The following is a 27,598-nucleotide window of genomic DNA, read 5'->3' as shown; positions in this document are numbered from 1 at the left end:
CGTTGTGACATTTGGATTGTCAGCGGCATGCCTAGTTACGACAGCTTTCTTAACGACCGGTGCATATGGCAGTGTTATTTTGATAACACGCCGATAAAGGAGCAATTCTGCAAATGGAAACGATATGGTATTAAAGCTAGGAGTCGTTTAAAGCTCAACCATGACCAAGGGGAGAACATTTGTACCAACGAAGGATAGAGAAGGGAATTGGGTAAGATGGTTGATTTAAACTTTAAAAAGATAAGTAATTAGGACTGATGCTATTTTCACGCTCTCTCATCTACATTCAAAGCGGTAACACGAATGGCTGCTCAAATGCGTAAATTAAGTTTATAATGTACGGATTGTGCTCACAATTCCCCCACACAATTTTTGCTGCGTTTTGTATTAGCTCGTGCAAAAATATAACAATTTGTCGGGTGGAGGGAGAGGGTACGCGTAAACTATCTGTTTGATCGTAAACAATAGACAAAGCAAGCATACCTTATCTGTCCTGGATCAGCTGATCATACGTTTTTTAAAAGCTAAGAACAACTAAGCGCATATCGATAATTTCACGCTTTTTACCTATCCTTCGAACAGCTGCGCGCGGAAAATATTGAACGCGCAATTTTGGAATCACTTCCAACGCGTGTTTGCTCTTCCAACAATAAAGAATCAATTATCGCTGCTTTGGTATTTACACGAGAAATGAAAATGTCAAGCAAAGAATTTTGAAGTTGCCGCAATAACAAAAGACCTTCCTATGATGCTATGGCTTCCTTCCACTGTTGTAAATTAAAAGAAAACACAGTATCCGTAATATTAAATCATTGCAAAAACTCGTTTGAGACTGTTTTGCAGGCTATATGATTTTTCGTATTTAGAAATAGCCTCGTGTTTAATTTTGATCAAGAAAATCTAATTTACAATTTCAGTTTTGATCATTTTCAGTTTCAAACCAGAGGATGGCCTAGAACTTTCCCCGTACCAGCGCCCAAACAAACCATTTCCGCAACAACGCTACCATGTCCAAGAAAGTTTGAAGAAAAAGCAGAGGTGAGCAGACTTCATTCTAAATTTGAATATTTTATTGTATTCACAGTGCATTATTTCTTTCTATCTCAGACTCCATATCGAAATTTCCGGTTTTCCAAGCACGACAACAGACACACATTACAGGATCACGGCGTTTATTTTGGGAATGTAAGAGACGATATGTAATGAAAACTTGTTAATTTTTATGTATAAAATATACATATATCTTTATGAATATTTGTTTATATCATTGCATTATAATTCTTGTATCATTATCTAATCCTTCGCACCAAATTGGCAGGCCAATGGGTTTTTATTCTAATTGGATAGTGCAACAAAAGCGCCAGAAAATATAGGGGCGGCAGAGTGCTCATAAAAGTGGGAGAAGGGGGTAGAAGCGACAGGGGGTGGTGGTGGTGGGGGGATTGTGGTTGTCGAGGGTGGAGGGGGTACCTGAGTGAGTTTGACATAATATCAAGCAATCTAAGGGCAACGCTTGGAATGTATTTAGGTTCCTGTAAAACATGCGTTTGTGTAAAAAAAACATCTCTACCACCCATGAAATGTTCATAAATAAATTATGCCTCTTCAAGTGTAGAGGCTCTTTTTATTTGATTTAATTTGGTCATAATATACATTATACATGAACTAGATGTCATGTAAGGGTAAATACTATGGTTTTTTCATTTGACTGCCTGCCCAGGTGTGGATAACCCAAAGATCGACCCAAAGATTTTCGACATTATTTTACCTTCGTAATAGTTTTAGAATGGACAGACACGATAAAAACAATAAAAAAGGAAGCCAGCGGGGGTATAAACTCCCTGACCCCCCCCCCCCCTGTAGATCCGCTACTGCTGCCCCCTGTGCTGAAATTCTTAAAAGCAAAACATTAACACATACCCCTTCCTGTTATCCATTAGGGGCTTGGTAAAAAGAAAACCCCTGAGAAGTCACAGCATTACTCAAACAATATGATAACCTGGAGTATGAATAATAACAATCAGTCCAACTACATGACATCATTCAGAGGCCAAAGTGCAGATGGAGCTACTAGTAGGAGATTCCCAAGAATACATCCAGAGCCAAAGCCGGGCACAGCACCTCTTCAGACATCGACAACCAACTGGTTTATGCCACCACAAGTTCCGTACCGGACACCATTAAATGTTCTAGCAATTACACAGGAACCATTACTACCTTCAAACAGTTGGACCTACTCTTATAGGCCAATCTGGTCATAACGTGTTTATAACCGAACTATCTGGTTTTAATCGGGTCTATCTGCTACCATAAGCAGTTTGTATAAGGACCATGCATTCTGATAGTTTGCAAATTTTGCAAGAAGAAGGGACACAACCCTAGTTTGGCATTTGCACAAACGCATCGGCGTGAATGTTGTTTTATTTATTTTCTTAAGAATTAATTGCTTATACAGTATTTTTTTTTCAAATAATTAATTTCTAGTGGTAAGATGGGCATTTTCTAAGAGTCTGATTCCGTGTTAATATTCAAGGATGTTAGATAAACTGTGAGTTTCTCTAAAAACTCAGCTACACTTCAAAAGGCAAAACATGTATCTACAAAATACATTTCTTCTGTGTACGACAAGAAATTAGCAGTTTTACCCAGGATCTTTCTTTGGGGGTGTGAAATCCGAAGAAGTGGACCTTATTTTTTCGAGGTGGGGGGGGGGGGGAGTGGAGGGAGTTCTCTGATAAAAATCTGACCATCCGCGAAAACAAAAAGGGATTTTTTTATGCTTTTAAATCCATGGGATGTCTATTGTCGGATTTGACTAAATACCAGAGTGATCTAGCTTTCGTTTTATAGTTTTGTATTCAAATAGCACGTCTATTGAAAAACGAAAGTCGGCCGTTGTCTGGGGGGGTGCGTTCGCACTCCCTGCACCCCCCTGTGTACGGGTCTGTATATTAATTTATTATAACTATATAATAAGTAATACCTATATATAAAAAATGCCCGTTTGAGTGCTCGTGCTACTATTAAAAGAAAATCACATTTATTTCATATGTGTCCTTCATTCATTACTGTCACCTCTCGAGATTTTAGACCTCTTCTCTCGCATGGAGCACCAAATCTCCAGCTTTTTAGCGTTTCAAAAATTTCTCCTGTATGAAAAAAACAATTGGGGTTGGCATGTATATACATTGCATTGACTTAAGCCCTTTCAGCACCCCGTACCGCACCCCTTTTGTATGCTCTCTAATGACGGCAAGCCCAAACGAGAGACCTTCACTGACACCCCAAAAAGGGGTTAGTTTCGTTTGGATAAAGTTTTCAGCCAATGGGTGTTCAAAGGGCGACCTTCCAACGTGGGCGTGCCAGTGAGTTACCCTTGGACTTGCTGTGACCTACGTAATGATTATTATTGACTTCGGAGGTAACTCACTACATGCTTGCTGTGCTAAGTGCGCATGGCAAACTTCATGCGTGACCACAATGATTGACAACATTCCAATCATTTTTGCACTTGCTTTCTTAATACCAAACCTGGCTATACCAGAATTTCACTAGAGCTAGATTATAATTAGAGTTATAACTAGGTATAATCTACTAGTATGACTACCACTATGACTACCACTACCACTGTGACTACCACTATGACTACCACTACCACTATGACTACCACTATGACTACCACTACCACTATGACTACTACTACCACTATGACTACCACTACCACTATGACTACTACTACCACTATGACTACCACTATGACTACCACTACCACTATGACTACCACTACCACTGTGACTACCACTACTACTATGATTGCAACTATGACTTTCACTACCACTGTGACTACACTATGTTTGAGCAGGCTGCTACAGAGTCAATTCCAATTCTCATCCTGCGTACAGCTCTGCTCTCAAAAAGATTGCCTCATACCACGCCTTCACCACAAAGCGAATAAGTCTTGCTTCTATGATAATTGGAAGATCATGCGACACTACTGTGTCCTTGTCAGAATTACCAGTAAATTCCTGGGAGAAATAAAATGTTCATTATAAATTTATAATTTGTATTGTTAAAAAGATTCCGATTCTAATCGTATTTAATCGTGTGGGTAGATGTCGTTACTCACGTGTGGATAGATATCGTTACTCACCTGTGGATAGATATCGTTACTCACCTGTGGAAAGATGTCGTTGCTCACGTGTGGATAGGTGTCGTTACTCACGTATGGAGAGATATCGTTACTCACGTTAGGTGTCGTTACTCACGCATGGAGAGATATCGTTACTCACGTTAGATAGGTGTCGTTACTCACGTGTGGATAGGTGTCATTGCTCATATTCATAGCCGTAGCAAGCCTCGATTATTTGGGGGGGGGGGGGTCACGATACAGAAACATTAAGGAAACAATGGGGGGCACAGCCACGCCCCTACTGGTCATTTCCTTAGAATTTTTTAAAATATTGGGGGGGCACGTGCCCCCAGTGCCCCACCCCCTGCTACGGCCCTGACATGTAAATAGATATCGTTACTCACGTGTGGATATATGTCGTCACTAACATTTGCATAGATGTCGTTACTCACGTGTGGATAGATGTCGTTACTCACGTGTGGATAGATATCGTTACTCACGTGTGGATAGATGTCGTTACTCACGTGTGGATAGATATCGTTACTCACATGTAAATAGATATCGTTACTCACGTGTGGATAGATATCGTTACTCACGTGTGGATAGATGTCGTTACTCACGTGTGGATAGATATCGTTACTCACATGTAAATAGATATCGTTACTCACGTGTGGATAGATGTCGTTACTCACGTGTGGATAGATGTCGTTACTCACGTGTGGATAGATATCGTTACTCACGTGTGGATAGATATCGTTACTCAAGTGTGGATAGATGTCGTTACTCACGTGTAAATAGATGTCGTTACTCACGTGTAAATAGATGTCGTTACTCACGTGTAAATAGATATCGTTACTCACGTGTAAATAGATGTCGTTACTCACGTGTGGATAGATATCGTTACTCACGTGTGGATAGATATCGTTACTCACGTGTGGATAGATATCGTTACTCACGTGTGGATATATATCGTTACTCACGTGTGGATAGATATCGTTACTCACGTGTAAATAGATGTCGTTACTCACGTGTGGATAGATATCGTTACTCACGTGTAAATAGATGTCGTTACTCACGTGTAAATAGATATCGTTACTCACGTGTAAATAGATGTCGTTACTCACGTGTGGATAGATATCGTTACTCACGTGTGGATAGATATCGTTACTCACGTGTGGATAGATATCGTTACTCACGTGTGGATATATATCGTTACTCACGTGTGGATAGATATCGTTACTCACGTGTGGATAGATATCGTTACTCACGTGTGGATAGATATCGTTACTCACATGTGGATAGATGTCGTTACTCACGTGTGGATAGATGTCGTTACTTACGTGTGGATAGATGTTCCAGGTGAGGCCGTCTATGTTGTAGGTAATTCCATAACGCGTCACCCAAAAATCAGTGTAAGGATAGCCCTGTGTGGCTACTCCGGTGATTGTTTTGACACTCAGCAAATCCACCTGTAGATACTCGCCAGCTTGAAAGTACAGAGGGCGCCAACATCCGAAGGTTTCATGTTGTACGTATCGGTTGTACAATCGCCCTTCCTTAGGCCAACCGTATGGGTCTCTGAAAGAGCTTGCACTGAACTGACTGTCCAATATTATTGATCGATTGTACAGACCAATAGCAACTAAAAGAACAACAGCTTTGTATGAGTTAATTTACTCAGCTTAGGATTCATGATTCCCTTTCCACTAAAGAAAGTAGAGATAATTCTTTCATAGAAAATGCTTGGTTTGGGAAAGCTTATGTGTGTTTGCTCTTTCATCTAACGCGTCTCGACACTGCTCAACAAGTAAACTACTCACAACTATCCGACAATCTTTTGTGGATTACTGTATCCTAATATAGAATAACCACGTAAATGACATTGAAAAATGGCCATATCTCGTTTCACGAAAAAACCCTCTACCAACCTGGTAAATGACGTGACGACAAATTAATAACGAAGTACCTTTTTGGCAATTATTTCCGCTGTATCCTTGAAGACAAACGCAGCTTGCTGTATTATCGTGGTAGTTAGCCCTGCATTTGCCGCCGTTGAGACATTGGGTGGCCACCTGACAGGGATGCTAAAAATTTGAAAATAATTTTTTGTCCGAAGCCTCCTCTTTTTTGTCAAAAATGTCTAGCTAGACACCATATTGAAAATTAACCTGAAGACCTTGGGGACGAAAATCCTTGCCCGCGTATGGATTACCCTCAGGGGCGAATTTCAATGTAAGTAAATAATAGATTGACTGAAAATAAAAATACGCCAATATCTCAGAATTCCAGAATTTCCTGTAGCGAAGAGCACTAAATAAATGATACTAGCAGATAAATGCAAATAAATGATACTAGCACTCGCCATTTCGCCGTTAACCCGGGCCCAAATACAGAAATAAACATTTATGAACATGATTGTCTGAAAAGGCTTTTTGATTGTCTTTGTTTATGTTAATAGCACTAATGAATTTTCTATTTTTTATAACTGATTCTCAATTAACGCTACTGATTGTCCAAACGTGTAACTGAATTTTTGATTGCATGCAAAAGAATGTTCATTCCATTCGAATGAATGCCCAATTGCAGTAGTAAAGTAAGTCTATCTATAGGGTGGATTCCAGTCCCCCGGCCGCGGGGTCGTGGCGCGTTCTGATTGGTTGTTGAGAATGGCGTGCTGTGATTGGTTGGTTTTGAGGGGCGGATGTGACATCACGGATGGACTTTGGACTTGGGCCCTTGACCTTTGGACTTTGGCGTGGGGAGGGGTGGGTTGTGATTTGTGGGATTTGATAGGGCGGAAGTGACGTCATGGTTGAGGGTATTATTATGGGTTACCCTAAAAAGAATATATAAGATATAAGTTTTGAAGCGAAGAACATTGCTGCTTTGTTTGTTGATGATGAAGTGTTTTTGTGACGTAGAGGTAAAAAAAGTAGGGTCTGCCTTTAAGTGCGGTACTCCTGTGGATTTTTCAAAAGACCATATTGGGTGTGACTTTTATTTCAATCGAGACGAGGCCAAAGCAGTGCGAGAGGCTGTCGAGGAGGGAGTTAACGTCACCGATTTTCCAGTGTGTGAACATAACCTCATTTGCCGTGTCGGAGTGAGTCCGGGTCAGTTTTCCAACGGTCTCGTGTATTTTGCGTGTGACGTGAGACCTCCAAACAAGAAATGCGACCGGTTCGTGTGGGCGGAGCCGCCGAAGGAAGCAAAGAAAACGAAGGCAGTGCCACTATGGACACCACCCTCCAAAAAGAAGGTCAAGGGCAAGGGAAAAGGCAAGAAGGTCCCTACAACCTGCGAAAACGTAAGCGTTCCCGTTCCCCCGCCCAAAGAAGAAGACGTGGAGGAGGAGGATGTGGAGAAGGAGGAGATGCCGGATGTAGTGGAAGTGATACCGATGGCGAAGAAGCCGAGAAAGTAGTTGTCGTCGAGAGTGACACTAGCGATGAGGAAGAGGAGGAGTCCATGGAATCTTATAACGAACTTGATGATCTTCAGGCTACTTACGATGTGGTTGACACTTATAACGTCATGCATGTCGTGGGTCATAATGTAGAGGCGTTGGTCTTGCGTAGTACCCCGTGGCCAAGATCGATAGAATCACGTGTTTTATAAGGCCATAGATACCATGAAGGACTATATGGAATTGGCATGGGAGGGTCTGAAAAAGCTGAGTGATAGACTAGGGCTTGCTGTGCAAGGTCATTGGAAATCTTACATTCAAGATTTGTATCCTTTTATCCTCTTCTCTGTCCCGTAGCAAAGTCTATGGTCCCTGTATCCCTGTGTGGGGGTGCCACCATCCAGTCCTCTATACTCCACCCGTCTCGGTAGTCTACCTCTCTGGTTGTGGTTGTAATAGTTCTGGAAACCATATTCTCTTCTGTAATGGTGATGGTGATTTTTTTCATCATGGGTCTTGGTGGCGGGAAAATTTCTCCGCGACAGAATGGACAGGAAGCACGTAACCTTCAAATTGCTGGTTCCTGATAAATTTAGTGAGGCAATGGGAGTGGAGAGATTGCTTGCAGCATTTAATCACCTCCATTGGTTCTCCCTCATTTTCTTGGCAGATGATGCACTCATTTGGTTCCATTATTAATTAATTATTTTGGGTTTTATTATTTTGATTTTTTTATTGCTTTGTTGTTTTTGAGTCTTGGTCTGACTGTGAAGTGGACCCGGCTCGTCGTCGTCTTTTATAGACCTTCAAGTAGGTCATGTGTGTCGATGAGATCATCGGGAACGCTTCTGATTGGCTAAGGGTTGTATTGACCAATCAGAGGCTTGGAAAAACGGAAGACGTCATACTGATGATGTCATGGCTTATTTATTTTTACCCACCGCTCCCCCTCCCTTGCTTTTTTTGTTATAAATGTTATTATAAACAGTATAGAGTGTTTTAAAAAAATAAAATAATGGTCACGGGATCCCTGTGTATCGATGAGATCATCAGAAACGCCACTGATTGGGTTAAGTATTTTTATTTGTCCAATTAGAGGGTAGAAAAAAGGTTGAAAATGGAAAATGATTGGTTTATTTTTTTTAGAAAAAAAGTATTTTTAGCTTACTAGAATTCAAGCTTTTTGATTGGATAAGAGTTCTATAAAAGAGGTTGCATTTTCACTCGCATTTCAGTTTGTTTTTGGCGAACTTCGCCATGGCTTATTATAGTGATGATGATGAGTGGCTTACCAAATTGTTAGAAGTGTTACCTGATCCCGAAGAATGAGAAGAAGAAGAAGAGAGTGAACGACTTCCTCCTGATTTAAGTCGGACTTACCTCAATTTAGTTCCTTTGACGAATTGTTTGACTATTATTGCACCACAGAGGGGGAGGGGGGAGGAGATTTCGTTTGAAGATCCTTTTTTGAACGAACCTGGTCCTTCCGGGTTGCAACAACAACAACAAGAAGGTCGTGGAAAGAAACGCTCTCATGATAGTGATGATGAGGAGAAGGAGGAAGAGGAGAAGGATGATGTCACGCATGATTTACGTCAAGTGACTACTCGACATTCTACCAAAATGCATACTGACTGTACCGATTACGAACTGTCGGTCGATCTACCTACTCGTGGTACTATCAAGGAAGCTTTGGGGGATGTGGAGCGGGTGTAAGACCGGGTCCTCGACGATTCGCTACGCGGGGTGCAAAAGAACGATTACGCGGGCCTTACTCTCGATGCCCCTGCTCTCAAGAACCCCATTGCGTTACCGTTTATGCGCCGTCATCAACTTACCCCTCAACGCATTATGGGAGTCGTTGAGACCGTGGTGCAATCGAACGAACAGTTTGTGTTGCAAGGTAATTTCCATCTCCATGTCGTACGCACGCACATGCCTTTTGGGGATGGAAAACGGGGAAAGTCTAAGAAGAATTCCTCTACCCTGGATACGGGAGATTTAGAGACATGGCTTAAGGGAAAAAGAGCATCACTCGCGTTAGGAATCACGACGAACTGTGCGCGGCTCAAGCACTCGTGATCGGAATGGCTCATCTCACTAAGGATCCTGACTATGTCAAGTTGTACAACCCAAAAGATGGTGGCGCTAGACTTCCCTTGCAGACGGAGCGCGCTCGAGCATTGCAACGCGATGCAGGAGTCCCCGAGGGACCGTGTGGTATTCCCGAGATCCAGCAATTTCAGCGCTATCTGGGTGAACGCGGCTTCGAGCTTAACGTTGTGTCGAGGCAACACGCGAACACGGTGATCTATTCTGGAAACTTACCTGCTCCCGAGTACCGGCTCTACCTCTACTACGCCAAGGACCATTTCGATTATATCAATAGCATACCGGGGATGCTTGGTCGCTGTTATTATTGTACGAGCTGTCAAAAGGGGTACGATCGAAGAAATCACAAGTGTAACAACCTGTGCTATGGGTGCGGTGAGCAAGAGTGTTCCCCCTTGGTGCCACCCGCCGAACAAGACCATCGTTGGGAGTGGCAGTATTTTGACGAGTGTTACCGGTACTTTCGCACGCAGACGTGTTTCGAGAACCACCGACGTGTAAAGTGCTCCGTGTGCAAGAAAGTGGTTAACCCCGACCATTTGTAATACGTGACGTGTGAGACCTGCAAGGGGTGGTCTATGGATCGCCTGGTGTGCGAGACGTGTGGACTTCGCAGTTTTACCACGGTACAAGCGTTTTCCGACTGGCTGTTCGATGGGAGTAATGCTGGCTACACGTGTTTGGCTCACAATTTCAAAGGTTATGACTCCTATTTTATCATCGAATACCTTTTTACGAATGGCTTTAAACCCGAAGTGATTTTCACCGGAGGAAAGGTCATGTACCTGAACATCAAGTCGTTGCGGATCGACATGAAGTGCACCCTGAACTTTCTGCAGATGTCTTTGAGTAAGCTCCCAAAAGCTTTCGGGTTTGATCACGTGACCCAAAAGGGAACGTTTCCTCATTTTTGCAATACCCCCGAGCACCAAGACTACGTGGGGCCTATACACGACTTGAGCTATTACGACCTTCAAGGGATGAAAGAGGAAGATGCCAGCGCCCTACGTGCCTGGCACCAAGCCGAAGTGGCTCGTGGCGCCGTGTTTAACTTGCAAGAGGATCTCGCTTCCTACTGTCATCTGAACGTTGAGGTGCTCAAGAGAGCGGTACTCGCTTTCGACGAGCTCATCATGGCCGCTGCAGGTCTTCACCCGTTTCAGGTCGCCATCACCATTGCCTCGTTGTCCAGCCGTATCCTGCGCACCAAGTTTCTAGAAAAGAAGACTATTGGACTGATACCCACGCGCGGGTACCGTGGCCACGACGTTCAATCTCTGAAAGCGTTGCAGTGGTTGAAGTACATCGAACATCGCGAGGGAGAAGGAGTGTTTATTAAGCATGCCGGGAACCGTGGCGAAGTGCGTTTGGCAGGTCGGATCAAGGTGGACGGGTACGCCGAGTCTACTAACACGTTGTATAAGTACCACGGGTGTTTCTACCATGGTTGCACCACGTGTTTCCAGCCTCACACTGTCAACCCTTTGACGAACACCACACCACGATGCAAGAGCTTCGCGAGCATACGCGTGCGGTGGAGTTGCGTCTTAAAGTCCAAGGCTACAACTACGAAGAGGTGTGGGAGTGCCAGTTTGACGCAAAACTGAACACACACCCCGAACTGCGAGCTCTCGTGGGGGATGTCGAGCACGGAAAACCTCTTGAAGCTCGTGATGCTTTTTTCGGAGGAAGGACCGACGCGATTTGACTGCATTGCGAAGCCGACGTGGAGCAGGGCGAAGAAATTCACTATTATGACTTTACGTCGTTGTACCCGTGGGTCAATGCCATGTGCGAGTACCCCGTGGGGCACCCTGACGCGATCCTTACCGAGAATTTCGAAAAAGATCTTCACGCGTACAAGGGACTGATAAAGCTACGTGTTTTACTGCCTCGCGACCTGTTCTTCCCCGTCCTACCTGTCCGTGTCAACGGCAAGTTGATGTTTCCTCTGTGTCACCGGTGTGCTCAAGAGGAGGAGCAAGGTTCGTGCAAGCATTCGGACGAGGAGCGGGCGTTCACGGGAACGTGGGCCCACCCCGAGATTTACAAAGCTCTAGAGAATGGCTACCGCGTGTACGAGGTGTGGCATTGGGAGCGCTGGGCACGTCTGTTTGAAGAGTACATCAAGACCTTCTTGAAGTACAAACTTCAACGCGAAAGAGTTCCAACATGGTGGTCAGGTTCACGATATCAGCCGTACGAAGGTTGATGTGAAGTCGAAGAAGCGTCGGGATGGCCCGCCTGGTGCACCACCGACGCAGACAAGATGCAGTACGTCGACGATTACGAACGCCACCATCGAGAAGAACCCAGGCCTTCGCTCCGTGGCAAAGATGGGCCTGAATTGTATGTGGGGAAAGTTTGGTGAGCAACCTAACCCCCAACGTACCGAGTACGTGGACGACCCCAAAGCCTACTTTGCTCTGCTGAACAACGACAGTATCGAGGTGAATGATGTGCTAATCGTGAACTACGACCTCCTTCAAGTTCACTACAGGCTAGGGGAGAAGTTTCAAGAGTTGAAACCACACACCAACGTGGTGATTGCCGCCTTCACCACGGCGTACGCGCGCCTCAAGTTGTACGACGTGCAGGACGGGCTAGGGGAACGCTGTCTGTATCATGACACGGATAGCGTCATTTTCTTTAACCGCCCTGGAGAGTGGAAACCACCCCTTGGAGACTATCTAGGAGACCTGACGAGCGAGTTGGAGCCAGGGGACTTTATCGATCGTTATTCGTCCACGGGGCCCAAGAGTTACGGTTACACCACGCAACAGGGTCATTCCACATGTAAAGTGAAGGGACTTCACATCAACCTTAGTACGGCTGATATCGTGAACCTGACCACCATGTTGGAACTCTTTCGCGTTGAAGGTGTAGTGGCGGAAGAACGTCACGTTACTCTCCTTTACACCATTCAGCACAATGTGCACGACAGAACTCTACACACGGTGCCTGCTCAAAAGACATTTCGTGTGGTGTATAACAAACGCGTGCGACGGGGCATGCGCACTTACCCTTATGGTTATTTTAAGTTGTAAAAATTAAAGAGAGATGTAGATTAATAAAAAAGCCTTCTTTTCTGTGGTATAAGGTTGTTTTTTGTATATAAATAAGGTGAGGGTGGTAGTGAAAGGAATCACTTGTAGCATAGGTTGCTTTGGTGCGGATCCTCTTCAGCCGCGTTTCGATTGTCGTACGGTGTGGGAACGTTTACGGTGTCTCTTTGCGTGTTGTGGGGGACGGATCGAAATTCATGCCTCGCAACTCGATGGCCCCCCAGCCCCACCCCCTCCCACGCCCACCATCATCCGTCCGCGAAAAAAAGAGTATGAAGAAGAAGAAGAAGAAGAAGACGACGACGACGATGACTCAGAAGACGATCGATCGTCTTCTTCGCCCAATTTATTATGATCCGAATCATCCAGCAGCCTTGGGGGGAGTGGACAAATTAGTCCGAGCGGTACGTTCTCAAGGAGTGCGTCGTGCCCAAGTGAATTCGTGGCTTCGGAGCCAGCCCGCCTACACGCTCCATACACCGTACCGTCGTCGCTACCCACGTCAACGGGTGGTGGTGAATGGTATGGACGAACAATGGCAAGCGGATCTGTGTGACATGCAGGCGCTACGCTCGTACATAACGGGTACAACTACTTACTCACCGTGATTGACGTGTTGAGCAAGTACGGGTGGTCCCTCTCAAAGACAAGACGGGCAAACGGCTCGTCGAGGCGTTTGAGTTGATTTTCAAGGGTGGACGCCAGCCAGAAAAACTTCAAACGGACGATGGCACCGAGTTCAAGAATCGAATCTTCCAGGCGTTTCTCAAATCCAAAGGGATCCAACACTTTTCCACGCGAAGTGAATTGAAAGCTTCTGTGGTCGAACGATTCAATCGCACTCTCAAGACCTGGATGTGGCGATGGTTTACGTCGTTACGTGGACATCTTGCCGCAATTGGTGCACAATTACAATCACTCGTACCATCGTAGCATCCGACGTGCTCCTGCGGACGTGGTCACGTACGACGATGCTCAGGAGGTGTGGGCTATCTTGTACTGGAAGAAAAGACCGGGAGACCCAAAGAAGAAGAAGGCCCAAATTTAACGTGGGGGATAGGGTGCGGATCAGTAAAGTCAAACACGTCTTTATCAAAGGATACATTCCCAATTGGACCGAAGAAGTGTTTACGGTGGGACAACAACACGAATCAGAAGCCACCGACAAGGTGTACACAGTCGTGCTGTACGGAGAATTCAACAACAACATGGAAGTACTCTGCTCCCAACGTGATGTACGACATTCAAGGTTAAAAAACCCTCCTCCTGCTGAAAAAAATGGATGACGGATGGGGAAGAATGATGAATCTTGGACTAGACGCCATGAGGACCGAAGAATTGGAAGCCATGGCACGAAGCGATCCCTACATAGAACCCGTGTTCGAAGGGGTTTTCCCCTCAGATCGTCTACCTACCTTCATCCCTGAAGACGGAAACTGGTGCGCAGCATACATTGCGAATGTGGATCCTAGCAACAAACCGGGAAGCCATTGGTTGGCGATCTACTTTACTCCACACCGATGCGAATGGTGGGATAGTTTTGGTTTCCCTCCACAAGCGTATGGACAGAACATGGTCGATTTTTGTGCCCTACGCCCCCGACTCGTGACGAATCCACAAATCGCCCTAGAGGTGTCGAGCAGGATGGATGATCGTCGATTTCGTTGCCCCTGTGCCGTCATGGTGGTGGGGCCTAGTCAATCGGGAAAAACCACCTGGGTCCATGCCTTGTTGCAACAAACATCTCGGGCCTTTGACAAACAATTTCGTAAAATCGTCTATTGTTACGGGGAATGGCAACCCTTATTTGACTCGATGCAACGTCAACTGGGCGTCGAATTTCATCATGGTTTACCCGACTCCATCACAGACCTATTTGGAAAACACGATACCCCAGGCTTGCTCATCATGGACGACCTGATGGATCAAATCGACCGGGTGGTGAAAGTTTTCAGCCAAGAATCTCATCACTATGATATCACCACCCTATTTTTGTCACAGTATTTATTCCCAGGAGGAAAATCACGTACCGCTTCGATCAATGGCCATTACTTTGTGTTGTTCAAAGACCCGAGAAACCAATTGGGAGTACGCATGCTTGCACAACAAGCGTTTCCAGGACAGTTAGATAACGTGATGGATGCGTACCGGCAAGCCACACAAGAACCTCATGGCTACTTGTTGATGAATTTTCACCAAAAAAAACCCTGACGCCTACCGCCTTCGTTCTCACATCTTACCCAACCAATGTCCCATGTACGTGTACACCCAAAAGCGCATAAATAGAGGTGAAGGGGAAGCACCTCATTTCAGTTGACGATGACCAGGACACGAGGAGGAACACGTGGAGTAGTACGGACCCGTGGTGGTATCACACGAGGTACACCCCGTACCCGTGGCGGTGCCACACGTGGGGGTGTACGTGGACGCCCCACAGCAAGTGCGCGAGCACGTTACAGAGAAAAAGCAAAATTGAGTCGACGCCATGGTCTCTCTCCACCCACACCACCGGAAGGGCTTAGCCCCCTTTCCACATCCACACCCTCCTCCACCTCCTCATCCTCTGTAGCTTCAGCAATCGACACTATTCTCCAAGACGAATTCGGGGTTCCCCTCGAGATCCCATCATCCCTATCACCAGTCCTGTCTCCCCTGGCATCTACTCCACCTGTTAGTACACCTCGACAACAACGACGTACCCCGCCATCTTTTACACCACGATCCTCGATCTCGCCAAGCGGCGACGAATCTCGGTTCCACGGCGACGAGCTCGTAGCGCCCTGGGACGTCTCACCACTAAAAAGAAAACACCTCCACGACGCACCAATTTGCTTGAGGCCTTCAGAGCTGCAGCTGGTGCTCCTGCTGGAAGTAGCAGTAGTAGTAGTAGCACATGCTCACTATCATCACCAGGGATGAGATGATCCGTGGGGAGTATTACTCCTCCTCCTTCAAGAACGTCAACACCCAGAAGTCGTGCAGGAAGTCGCACCCGTACCCCACCTCAAGTCGTGCCTCTTCCCGCAGTAGTGCAAGAGGTGGCGCCAAAACCACCAAAACCACTAAAAAGTGTACAACCCGCAAGAGTCGTACCCAAAACGGGGACACCACCACCAAGACCAAATGCGTCACCACCCTTCGTGTGTCTGGTCATGGAACAAACCAACGCGGGGAAGAAAGTCCTCGTTGGCAAAAGTAATCCAGCATGGAGAACACGATGGTTGTGAACTATATAAATAACAAAGACTCTGCGTACCTAGTCTCATTTCGTCATGTCGAACCGACTGAGAAGAAAGGTGCGTTTCCTTAAAGTGCTCGCGCATACCACAGGGAAAGCGCGACAACGTCTCCTGGCAAATGCGACACCGGAGCAAATAAACACGTTGGGGGAAATTGCCAAGAACCTATTGAAAGGTAACCTCCCCATTTCCCAGACTCAAAAGAAAACGCTAAAGCCTCACCAGCAACGCTACGCACCCTGGCCAACAAGAGAATACCCAATAGTACCCGAAAACGTGTCGTCACAAGTCAACGTGGTGGATTTCTCATCCCCGTATGCGGTGTTGAAGAGAGTCATCAGACAAATACTGTAGCCAGGCTATAAATAGGGACGAATTAAAAGTTCACCCTCTCAGTTGGCCCAAGACATTCACCATGTCCACACAAAAGGGAGGAGCCCATCGCATGGCCATGATCCCAGAATACATAATCAACATGATTATGACCAAGAAAAACGTCACCACGGCCCCTCAATCCCGCATCATGGCACGATTGGATGGAGAAATGCGAGCTATCTTGAAGAACACCTCGTTACCGTTGGACGCAAAAATACGTCAGTACAATCGGGTGTTAAACCAATACCTCAAATGGTTACAACAAGTCAAAGACGATGGGGGAACCCACAGAACAAGGTCCTCAGCTTCGGTGGAACCGACCCTTAACCTTCCTTCACCACCAAGCAACACCAAGCTCAGCATCATCACAAGCCAAAGTAGACAAGACCCCTCTACTTCCATCACCTCCCACCAGCACACCAAGGCCATCACGCATACCAAGACTTAAACGACGACGACTACAAACACCCACAAGAAGATCGACACTACCACCTATTCACTCACCGCCACACGACCAGCACCCAGGAAGGCTACTCCCATAGGACCCTTTTTAAAAAGGAAAAAAAGACAATGCGTTGTTAAGTGCAACATTCTCTCTTTAATAACAATAAAATGTTTTTTGTACAAAAACCATAACTTACTGCTTGTTTTTTACACAGTAGTCCCAAAATGGTGTGGAGGGAGAGGGGGTCTACTATACATTCTTTGTTTCTCCTTTAGCCACTTGGCAAACACATAGACTTCAGCCCTAGGGTAATGCACCGGGGTGGGCTCGGGCTGGTAAAAGTTATACCCACAATTCACTGCATTAATGTCCCACAAAAAGTTCAAATGAGGTGTAATAGAGTCATAATGCTTCCATAATGCCTCGTATTTGGGGCAGCCATACAGTTACAGAGTAACGTGGGGAATACCAAGCTCATGCAGCACCTTGCGCTCACAGGATCCTCCCTTGTACGCCACGATCCCACCTTGACCAAACAGGTCATACCACTCCTTGACGACACGGATCAGTTCCGACTACAAGTCGGGGCGGTGGAGTCTGTACCTATATCAACTCTCAGTACCCTTGTAGGAGGTTACCAGAATTTGAAGACCTCTACATTGAATCTTTATGGATTAGTGTTAGACCCTTTCGGCTTCCAAGGAGTGTATCCACGCTGCTTATCGGAGTCATCTACCACCCTCCTTCCAATGGAGAGATGAATCGTCAAATTGTTGACCATATCCACAAGAACTGTGAGTCTTTCCTCTCAAAGCACCCCGATGGCCTTGTAGTTGTCACAGGCGATTTCAATCCAAGCAGCACCGGAATTAAGGCTCAATATGTCACTCACAAGACCGGCCTGACTCAGATAATAAATGTCTTGACCAGAGACACCGGTATACTCGATTGGTGTCTGACCAACAAACCAAAGTACTTTCAGCAACCTTTACAGCTCTCCAAGATGGGTAGTTGCGATCACTACCCAATCCTGATCAAGCCCAACTTGTCAGTTACCAACCCCAAAGCCCACAAGAGCTCTGTCTGGCGACGAAACTTGCGGCGCAGCAACCTGGACGCCTTTGGCCGCTGGATCACTCAATTTTGCTGGAATACCATCTTGAGTCTTCAGACGGCTAGGGAGAAATTTGAGCGATTCTATACTGTCATCACTGACGCTTTGAACACTTATCTTCCCTTGCAGAGAGTTCAAGTCTGTGCCACAAACAAACCCTGGATTGGCACGTCACTTTGTTCCTTGATTGCTCGCAGACAGAAGGCTCTTACCACCCTCGGTAAAGACTCTCGCCTGTACAAAGAACTCAGGAATCAAGTGCAAAGAGAGTGTAAAGTATGCAGAGAAAGATACTATTCCAACAAAGTTGCTGCGCTTAAAGAGTCAAATATTTCCCGCTGGTGGCAGGAAGTCAAATGTCTGAGTGGCTCTGTTGTCTCAAATGAGTGGTGGCACCAGCTGATGGATGACTCTACCCCGTCGGTCCAGATTCTTGCTGAAAGATTCAATGAGTTTCTCTTTGGTCTTACGTCTAATTTCGCGCCCATTAGCCAGCAAGTTACCTGCTCGGGGCCAGTCCCCCCTGAACTGCTTATCACCCCTGGAAAGGCGTTTAAAGCCCTAAGTCGCATCAAAGTGAAGAAGTCATCTGGACCTGACCCAGTCCCTAGTGTCATATGGAAGGAATTTGCCCCTGAACTGTCTGATGTCGTCTGCAACCTGTACAATTCCTCATTGATGGAAGGCTTTGTTCCCCAAGAACTGAAGGAGTCGATTGTCCATCCAGTGCCAAAGACTCTGAGTGAGGACCTTAGACCCATTACCCTTACTTCTCAGTTAGCTAAAGTTATGGAGGGATTTGCACTTGATTCGCTATTCGCATGCGTCAAGGATAAGCTTGACCCTAAACAGTTCTCTGTATCAGGGAAGTCTACTGTGCTGGCCCTGGTGTATTTTCTCCATTGCATCCTTGAATCGCTTGAAAGAGGCGAAAATTATGTGCGCATATTTTTTGCCGACTTTTCAAAGGGCTTTGACTTAGTCGACCATAACGTCTTAATGTCTGAGCTCGACCTCCTGGGAGTCAACGAGTATCTCCAAAATTGGATTGCTGCCTTTCTCACAGCCCGACTACAGCGCGTCAAAATCAGTGGCCACACCTCATCGCCTGTGTTCCCTAATGGGGGCGTACCACAAGGCACTAAGCTTGCTCCACTATTGTTTGCTATACTTGTAAACAGGCTGGCGAGCACTTGGCCATATCGCATTAAGTATGTTGATGACACCACCATCTTTGAAGTGATTCCCAGGTGCTCGCCAAGTTATCTGCCATTTATTGCTAATGATATTTGCAATTTTGCTACGGAGCGTGGGATGAGGCTCAACCCCAAAAAGTGTCGGGAATTAGTCATTAATTTCCTGCAGTACCAGCCCTCGCCAGTTAATGCCCTGCAACTCATGGGCTCCGTGATTAAAAGGGTTGAAAGCTACAAAATCCTCGGCGTCCACATTAGCTCAGATCTATCGTGGAACAAGCACGTAGACTATGTAGTTAAGAAGGCAAACAAAAGGCTCTACGCTCTCCGGCTCCTTAAGAAATCTGGAGTACCGGTCCAGGATCTTGTTGCCATCTATTGTGTACTCATTAGATCTGTTGTGGAGTACGCAGGTCCAGTATGGGCTAATATAACAGGGTTCCTTGTCGACATTGTTGAGGGCATCCAAAAGAGGGCCCTCCGTATCGTTTTACCCCATCTACGATACAAGGAGGCCTTGGACGCCAGCGGGCTCCAAAGTCTTGCTGACCGCAGGCGCGAGCTTTGTATCAGTCTCATGACCTCCGCTAAGGAGCTAGAACCCCTTCGATCTGTAATTACTGGAGGCGTAATTAATAACGAGCATGGATACTCACTAAGATCCGGCAGTATAAATACCTACAAACATATTTCTGTAACTAAACGCTTTGGTGACTTTGTTACTTTGCCCTTTGCCTTAATTCAGTCTGTAATACTGCCATGGCAATTGAATAAAACCTTCTATCTATCTACCTATCCTATCTGTATGCGGAACGCTCGACCTAGGTGCAAGGTCAAAGTTCATTTTCATGATGCGACGACTGATGTAACGAGCAGATCTCTGGTCACTCGTCGAGAGTTCGCGAAATTCGATGGGGAACGAAAAATGTTTACCCACCACTTCGTCACCGTGATGGCAAAACGCTGCTTCCTTGCACCAAAACTCCTTATTCACTCTAAAACCATCAAAATCAAGAATAAACTTGATATTGTGAAGAATGCCTTCCATGGTAGGTCCATCAGCAGATGCACCAGCAGCAGCAACAGCAGCAGCAGCATGGTTCACTCAGTCTCCACTTCCTTCCTTTCCGGCGTCATTTCTCTCAACCACTCCGACACTTCCCAACATAACAGGTAAAGGGAGATACGTACACTCACGAAAATAACAAACCCAAACGAGCACCCTCGAGTAAAAGAAACAAGGGCTTCCTTCCACATCGGTGGGTTGAACACTATAGAAAAAACAAAAGCGAAACCTCGCTATTTATACACTCTCGGACCTTGCTAGGAATCAATCAGAAACCTAGACTCGGTAATAACCAATCACAGACAACCATCTTGGCGCGAAAACATTTTAAACCAATCAGAGAACAGCGGAATAATTTTTACCAATAGAAAGCGTTCCGTACCATGACGTCACCCTTCTAGAACAGTATAAAATAGAGAAAGCAGGCTCACACACTCTCACAAGTCACCATGAACAACAACATCAACATGGCTGACCATATGACTTGTGTGGTCTGCTTTGAAGTAGATGACGAACTCATGGAACTACTCCCCTGCTTTAAGCAACCCTGCCATTATATCTGTTTGTGGAAATGGATACACGCTCACCTAACACCACAGGTTGCCTGTCCACAATGCCGAAAGGAGCACCACCCGTGGAACCAAGAAGTAGTCCTTTGGATAGCCAGTGATTTCACTCCCAAGAACAAAAATCACACCACTGACCAAATTGTCCTCGAAGAAAAACGAAAGGCTCAATCAGCCATAAACCGTTACAAACAATTCATGAACATTTACCCCGCTCACCTCAAGCATCCCTTCCCAATTGGGGTGATGTGCAAACAATGCAAACACAAAGCTACACATAAAACCAACTGCGAGAACAGACACGATATGGAACTCCCCCTCCTACTCCCCCAACGCCCCGTCTTGACGACCCCAAAAGAAAACGAAAATATAGCCCAGTATGGATTCTGGCTATGGCTACACGTCGACAACAACAACAATGATTACCATTGGACAATCGAAAACGTCATTCCACCCCCACCCCCTGAAGGTCACGCTGAACGAGAAGTCTACGAATTGGGGCAAGATGAGTACATGCTTAATCTTCGAGAATCGGTCTCTCGCCGAAGCACTCTAACCCCACTAGACTACATCCAAGCCTATCGACGAGCATGCATAGCCTGGACCTACAACGAGTGGGGAGGGTGGAACTGGGAAAGCGATAACCAGTACGATGCCGACCACCCCCCACCACCACCTCCCGTAGGACACGAACTACGACCTATCTACGAACGGTTCCATCTCGATTGGCATCCTTTTGCCCATGCTCGTCGTCGTCGAAACAACAACAACAACAACGACTACGTGAGTGACGAAAGCGATGATTGGGTTCCTTTTGATCATGCTGGTCGCCGAAACATCAACAACAACATCTACGACTACGAGAGTGACAATAGCGATGCGAACATGATCTCAGACCTCGATGATGAAAGCGATGAAGAAGAAGAGGTCAATCGAGACGCACTCACACCACCCTCTCCTCATCCTCTACCAGTCATCCAACTCCACCCTCCAGCTCAACCCCTAGAACGGTCTCTCGATTATTGCTACAGAGTCCTAATAAGAGCTCTAGAACAAGCGCTCCCACTGGTAAATAGCAACCCCCTCTCGGTCAACATCTCCGAACGCATCCTGAACGTCATTCAAAGAATGAACCTACGACCATTAAACGGTATGCAAACAACCTCACTGGCACCACGTGTCTTTGCTTCTCTACAATCCTTTGCCTATTTCCGGTACATGTTGCGGCACAGGGAAGAACTATACACTTTTGTACAAGCCGCTGAAGCCGAGAATAACAGGAGTAGCTCATCGCAACCACCACCCTCCCAAAATCAGACTACTGCTTCTACTACCACCACTACCACCACAGGTAACCCAACACTACCCTAAGAGCAGTCTGATACCACAGGTAACCCAACACCTTCACCAAGTCGTAATGACCTAAGGTTAATCATCCACGTAGAAGGCAGACGCGAACTCGAAGTACCTGCCATTGACTTTTCTAACATTCTATGGGAACGCTAAGAACACTGCGATAAGATACTTGATAAACAACGTACTTTTTATGGACCCTTGTATCCATGTTGTTTCTTTAATAAAATAGAGTTTACTCTAAATATGGTGTGGACTGTTTACGTCACTTCCACCCCTTATATTTCAACCAATCACCACCCATTCCCCTAAAGTCCAAAGGTCAAGGGCCCTTGTCCAAAGTCCACCTGTGACGTCACTTCCGCCCTATTAAAACCAACCAATCACAGCACGCCATTCCCAACAACCAATCAGAACGCGCCACGACCGCGCGGCCGGGGGACTGGAATCCATCCTATAGATAGACTTACTTTACTACTAATTGCGTTATTGATTGTCTGTTGATGCTATTGAATATTCGCGCATATTCAATCATTGTTATTGAAAGTCGAGTCACGCTAAGGATGTTTCGTGCGATGTAGATGAACGTACAGTGCACGTTAACGATACAACGTTTGGCAAAAATGAATGTCCCTTTCCCGTTTTTGAACAGCAAAAGGTGTATTAGGGCACGAATAAACGATAAGTAATTGAATAATTAATTTAGAATATTGTTTGTCATAAAGGGCTTACTGTTTGTACGGAGGCGCTAATGTTTGTAAGAAGCACGCAAATGATTTTCACAAAATACTATTGTTTGCACTTGCTGTAATAAAAATGTAAATGAATATTTTGTTCAATGTATTGATTGCGAGTTCTCGTATTATTGATAATCTGTTTGTGCTATTGTTATGTATCAACGCGCAAATGAAAATAGATTTTTCATTCCTGGTTGTCGAATAGTGTAAATGAATGTTAAGAAAATGCAATTGTGTGCACTCAATTATGTAAAGTTCGTTAATGTATTTCCTTTTAGTTCAAATGATTTTAATTTCGCTTAATAACAGTACATCGGCGTAAATGTTTGTAATTTTGGCTAAAATGACTGCGTATTTCCCGGTAATGAAAAGCAAAAGGTAGTGAATTTAACGGTTTCACCGTTCCGTTGCCATAAAAACAGCAATGTAAATACATGTTACATTTTTGTAAAGTTCATCCTTAGCTGCATGCCATGGCCAAATAGTTTGATGATCCGATCCCTTAGCAGAAGTAATTGACAGGATGGTTGGGAATTCGGGAAACTGTATCGAATATACTTAATATACTGAGACGTTACAGTACAGTAAGAGTACAATCAAGAAAAAAAACGTTGAAAAAATAAAGTTCCAAATCCACTAAGACTTCAAGGTGTGAATTTATGAAATTTTAGTAATACTAAAATTTAAAAAAAAGCGTTGAAGTGCAAACAATGAGATTTAAGGTGTTGCTTTCTGATCTAGCTAGCAATATGAAAAATTATATGTTTTAAAAATTTACTAAGCTTTCAAGGTGCCATAAATGTAAGTTTAGGAATGCGAAAATTAGGTGCGTTTAGGTTCACATAAGTAGATTCAAGGTTTTGTTTTCTGATGTGGTTTACAATAACAAAAAAAGATGAAACTCGTACCGCGATGCTGAAGTGATGTGATAGGGTGTCGTTGTCGTCAAACTTATCCGAGGCGTTGTACTTATCGGTGGCCAGCAACTCACACCAGTACCTGGAGCTCGAGTCTGGGCTGGAGGCAGTGTTGATAGAGAAGCAAGAGAGAAGATCCATACACTTGAACCAGCATTCCATGGGATGCTCTACCATACTGCGCTCTAGAACATTGACGTTAAGACGTGAAAGTTCATGCTTGACAAAGTTGGCGAGAGAGAAATCATCTTTGTCTCTGATAATGCCTTTTGGTTTTTCAGCGGCGATTACAGGCGTTAAAGCCATCAGAAACATGCAGAAAAAATACCAATACAACATCATAATCCACGTCTTCTTTTGAAAACGAACAAGAATGTCAAAGAATATTAACGAGAACAAAATGGGACATATCATAATCATCTATAATAAATGATATTTTCGGTGAAAAATATTTGTAATTTGCATATATCTATTACTATATATTGTTATTATATTCACAATTTTCATCAAAACAATAAAAACATATTTGAGAACTATCTGTTGTTAAAACAACCGATTACTGGGATCCCCAGAGAAACGAGATGACCCAAAACTCGGGCGAGATTGAATTTGTGTATCTTCGGCCATTCAGAATGTATTTTTGTACTTCTCATTTTGTGCAAAATTTCTGAAATCATTTTCGTAATAATTATTTTTATTTTTTTATGTTTCTGACATAATTTTTGCATTTCTGTAAATTATTTTTAAAATTCTAAATTATTGATCCCAAATAACCAAACCTTCAGGTTAAGCGCTCCCGATTGACACAAAGTTGAATATTTTATGCAATAGACAAAAACTGAAATGTTTTAAAGCAAATTGTCTCATGTCGTGACGCCAAGAGTCAGATATTGTTGGCGATTTGCATAATGTGCCATGACGCAAGCCTAAACATCCAATCGTGTGTGACAAATAGTCACATGTCGTTGTGCTAAAAGTCAAATGTCGTAACGCAAAAAGTGCAATCTCGTGAAGCACAAAGTGCGTTTGCAAAAAGTGAGTTTTTTTCTACATAGACCAGCATGCTTTGCGAAGACTAGAAACGTAATTGCGGAATCCTGAGCTTAAATTGAGATATATATGTAAATGTCAATATTAAACCAAGATTATAAGCCATAAAGCTCAGTGAAATAAAAAGCATTGTTGATAAGACAAAGTAAAAAGTTCAGCATTGCGACCTATTGTGAGTCGTTGCCTAAGATATTATGGAATGCTGTAAATGATTGTCAAAAAAGTTAGATATTATTAGTATTATTGCGATGAGCCGCCTAAGTTATAAACAAAGTCAAATGCCGTGATTTATCGTTTGGAGGAGAGGCTTCCGATGTAGAGTTATCATTGAGGCCTTAGTCCCGAAGGCGAGCTAGAGGTACCTGCATCTGAAGAACACTGAATTAAGCTCGAGCGAGCTCTCAACCAGTTCAGCCTTTGATCCCGTATCGCTAAGGCTTCTTTTCTTCGGCCTATCCTGAAGTTCTGTTTAGTTTTTAGTCCTTGTAGGGAGCTCACAGGTCATTCGTATAGAATCCAGTTATTTGAAAATTCAAATTTGTGAAATGAAGTTCTAAAGCACAAAGTTAAATATTTTATGCATAGACAAAAACTGAAATTATTTAGCCATTCGGCAAATCGCGATATTTTTTAAGACACAAAGTACCATGTTATAAAGCACAAAGTTAAATATTTTATGCAATAGACAAAACCTGAAATGATTTGCGCATTCGGTAAATCGCGAGATTTTTTAAGACACAAAGTACCATGTTATAAAGCACAAAGTTAAATATTTTATGCAATAGACAAAACCTGAAATGATTTGCGCATTCGGCAAATCGCGAGATTTTTTAGACACAAAGTCCCATGTTATAAAGCACAAAGTCAAATATTTTATGCAATAGACAAATAGTGCTATGTTATAAGCACAAAGTTGAATGTCGTGAACGATATACTGAAATGTTTTAAGCAAAGGCAAAATGATGAGTTTTTTAAGACACAAAGTGCGATGTTTTGAGACACAAAGTGCGATATGGTGAACTAAACCTGCAATGTTTTAAGCGATAATCAAATAGTGCTTTGTCGTGACACTCAAAGTGAGTTGTCGTGACGCAAATAGTTCAAAGTCGTGACCGAAAGGTGAGATGTTGTTAACGAGCCCTCATGGGCTTCCGTAACGTTTTGGCATCATCACATATCGACGGAATGGCTCCATCAACTTTGCCCAGTCATAATTTAGCCGTATGCATCAGTTAGAATCGAATCTCAAACAAAAAGAACCCAAACACGCTAGGTGAAATGAAATAAATTCGCAGATAAAATCAATCGTATCTTGATAGGTTGCAATGATAATATTCATTGAAAAAGAAGAACTAAAATTGGCAGACAAACCTGGACGACGTTCTCTTTGGATACATCTTTTAGGGCCATATTGGGAAACTTTCGTATTCTTTTCAGCCTCGATCGGTGGAATTAAACCTAGTCTTTCGAGAAATTACCCATCTGAAATCTTACCCTGGGTACCAAAGGCTTCAAGCTTCATTTCCAACGTCCAAAGACAACGTGACTTTGCTTTAAGCCTCTGGTACCCTGGGCATCTGTGTCACACTAAACTTTTAGCTGTTATTCAACAGATCACTGACACGAAGCAAATGCAGAAGATGGCTACTCAATATTTGGGGTACGAAATCATCAAGGGATACACTATCAAATAAATTATATTTCGTTGGGACTAAAAAAAAGGGAACAAAACGGATCAGTTTCGCAAAATATCTGTTCCGCAGCCAAATTTTTTGCTGGCTGGGTAGATGTTATACCCCTCGGTTGCTGGGAAAAAAATCGTCCCGAATGGTTCTGCTGGCAAATTTTTGGAGTCGAACTAGTTGTGCTGGGAGTATTTTTTTGGGCGCTGGAGCGGATGCTTGGGGGAAAAATCGTCCCGATCGGTTATACGGGTGGGAATTATCACCACTTCTGGCTTGGAAAATAATTCCTAACCGATGCTGGCTGGAAAACATGGGATAAGATATTTTTATCCCAGCAACTTTTAAAGTGATTTTCGGCATCAGAACATCTTCAAACAACGAAATAGGCAATTTTAACGTGTTTCGGAAAGGATTTAATTTGGTCATATATGCCCAGGACTGTTCTGGGGGGAGGGGGGGGGGTGCGAAAGATAGATAGATAGATTTTATTCATGGCACCTTATAAAACATTTACATCGGCGTAAATCCACAAATAATATGTTTTTCTTACTTTGCCTTTTGCATTTTTTTCTTGTTTCGAATGATTAGGTGACGTCACCGTACGTCGTCATCAAGCTTCACATTTCTTGCCTTCATACATTCAAAAATATGTTTCGCTAAGCGCCGATTCACGTTTTCATTCCGGCTCAATCCCATAATTCTGACGAAGTTATTTTCTTTGTTGGCATGGTGTTTAACATTGATACCTGCATGCGTTTTAAGGAGATCCAGTAAATTATCCCGATCATCTTTATAGGCCGGACATTCTAACACAAAAAATGCTCTTCATCCTTCACTTTACCTGTCTGGCATACTAAGCATTTTCTTTCGTTAGGTTTTTTATATGGCTTTTCATACCTTCCAGTTTCAATTGCTAGCTTATGATTGCTTAGCCTGAATTTAGTAAGGGCAATCCTATGGTCAATATTTTTTACGTCCGTTAGATAATCTTCTAAATTGTGGGACAGTTTAAACTTTCTGAGCGTACGCAATTTGTTCTTTTGTTCTTGGTCTTTTCTGTTGTCATTTTGAATAGAGCTAAGCCATGTCTGTTGTTCAATGTCATAAAGCCTTTGTTGAAGAAAACTGTATGTTGCTTCGGGA

General features: G+C 44.2%; 2 protein-coding genes and 1 long non-coding RNA gene across 5 annotated transcripts; 2 read left to right on the top strand and 1 right to left on the bottom strand.

Annotated features, from left to right (window-relative positions):
• Positions 1 to 27: 27 nt before the first annotated feature.
• On the top strand, positions 28 to 3,043 carry LOC116604149 (testis-expressed protein 36). Its single transcript, XM_032366143.2, has 4 exons — positions 28 to 211; positions 934 to 1,038; positions 1,108 to 1,185; positions 1,941 to 3,043. Exons 1-4 carry the CDS (start codon positions 161 to 163, stop codon positions 2,259 to 2,261), a joined length of 555 nt encoding a protein of 184 aa, XP_032222034.2. The 5' UTR covers positions 28 to 160; the 3' UTR covers positions 2,262 to 3,043.
• Positions 2,433 to 26,407, bottom strand: LOC116604167 (retinoschisin). 3 transcript variants are annotated; one of them, XM_032366191.2, is made up of 5 exons: positions 26,142 to 26,407; positions 23,712 to 23,905; positions 6,096 to 6,213; positions 5,470 to 5,771; positions 2,433 to 4,025 (listed from the first exon to the last, which is right to left on the bottom strand). In XM_032366191.2, the coding sequence occupies exons 2-5, from the start codon at positions 23,895 to 23,897 to the stop codon at positions 3,888 to 3,890; spliced, it is 744 nt and encodes a 247-aa protein (XP_032222082.1). In that variant the 5' UTR covers positions 23,898 to 23,905; positions 26,142 to 26,407; the 3' UTR covers positions 2,433 to 3,887. The 3 variants fall into 3 exon arrangements, with proteins under 3 accessions (XP_032222082.1, XP_048584992.1, XP_032222081.1); XM_048729035.1 differs by lacking the exon at positions 26,142 to 26,407 and having other exon boundaries at positions 6,096 to 6,201; positions 23,712 to 24,178; XM_032366190.2 differs by lacking the exon at positions 26,142 to 26,407 and having other exon boundaries at positions 23,712 to 24,173.
• LOC116604169 lies at positions 24,914 to 27,598 on the top strand. Its single transcript, XR_004290940.2, has 2 exons — positions 24,914 to 25,128; positions 26,384 to 27,598. It is a non-coding gene; the product is annotated as an uncharacterized LOC116604169 (long non-coding RNA).

This window comes from Nematostella vectensis, chromosome 6 (assembly GCF_932526225.1).
Source record: "Nematostella vectensis chromosome 6, jaNemVect1.1, whole genome shotgun sequence".
In the NCBI taxonomy this organism is placed as follows: Eukaryota; Metazoa; Cnidaria; class Anthozoa; order Actiniaria; family Edwardsiidae; genus Nematostella; species Nematostella vectensis.
This window is presented reverse-complemented; position numbering and strand designations above follow the sequence as displayed.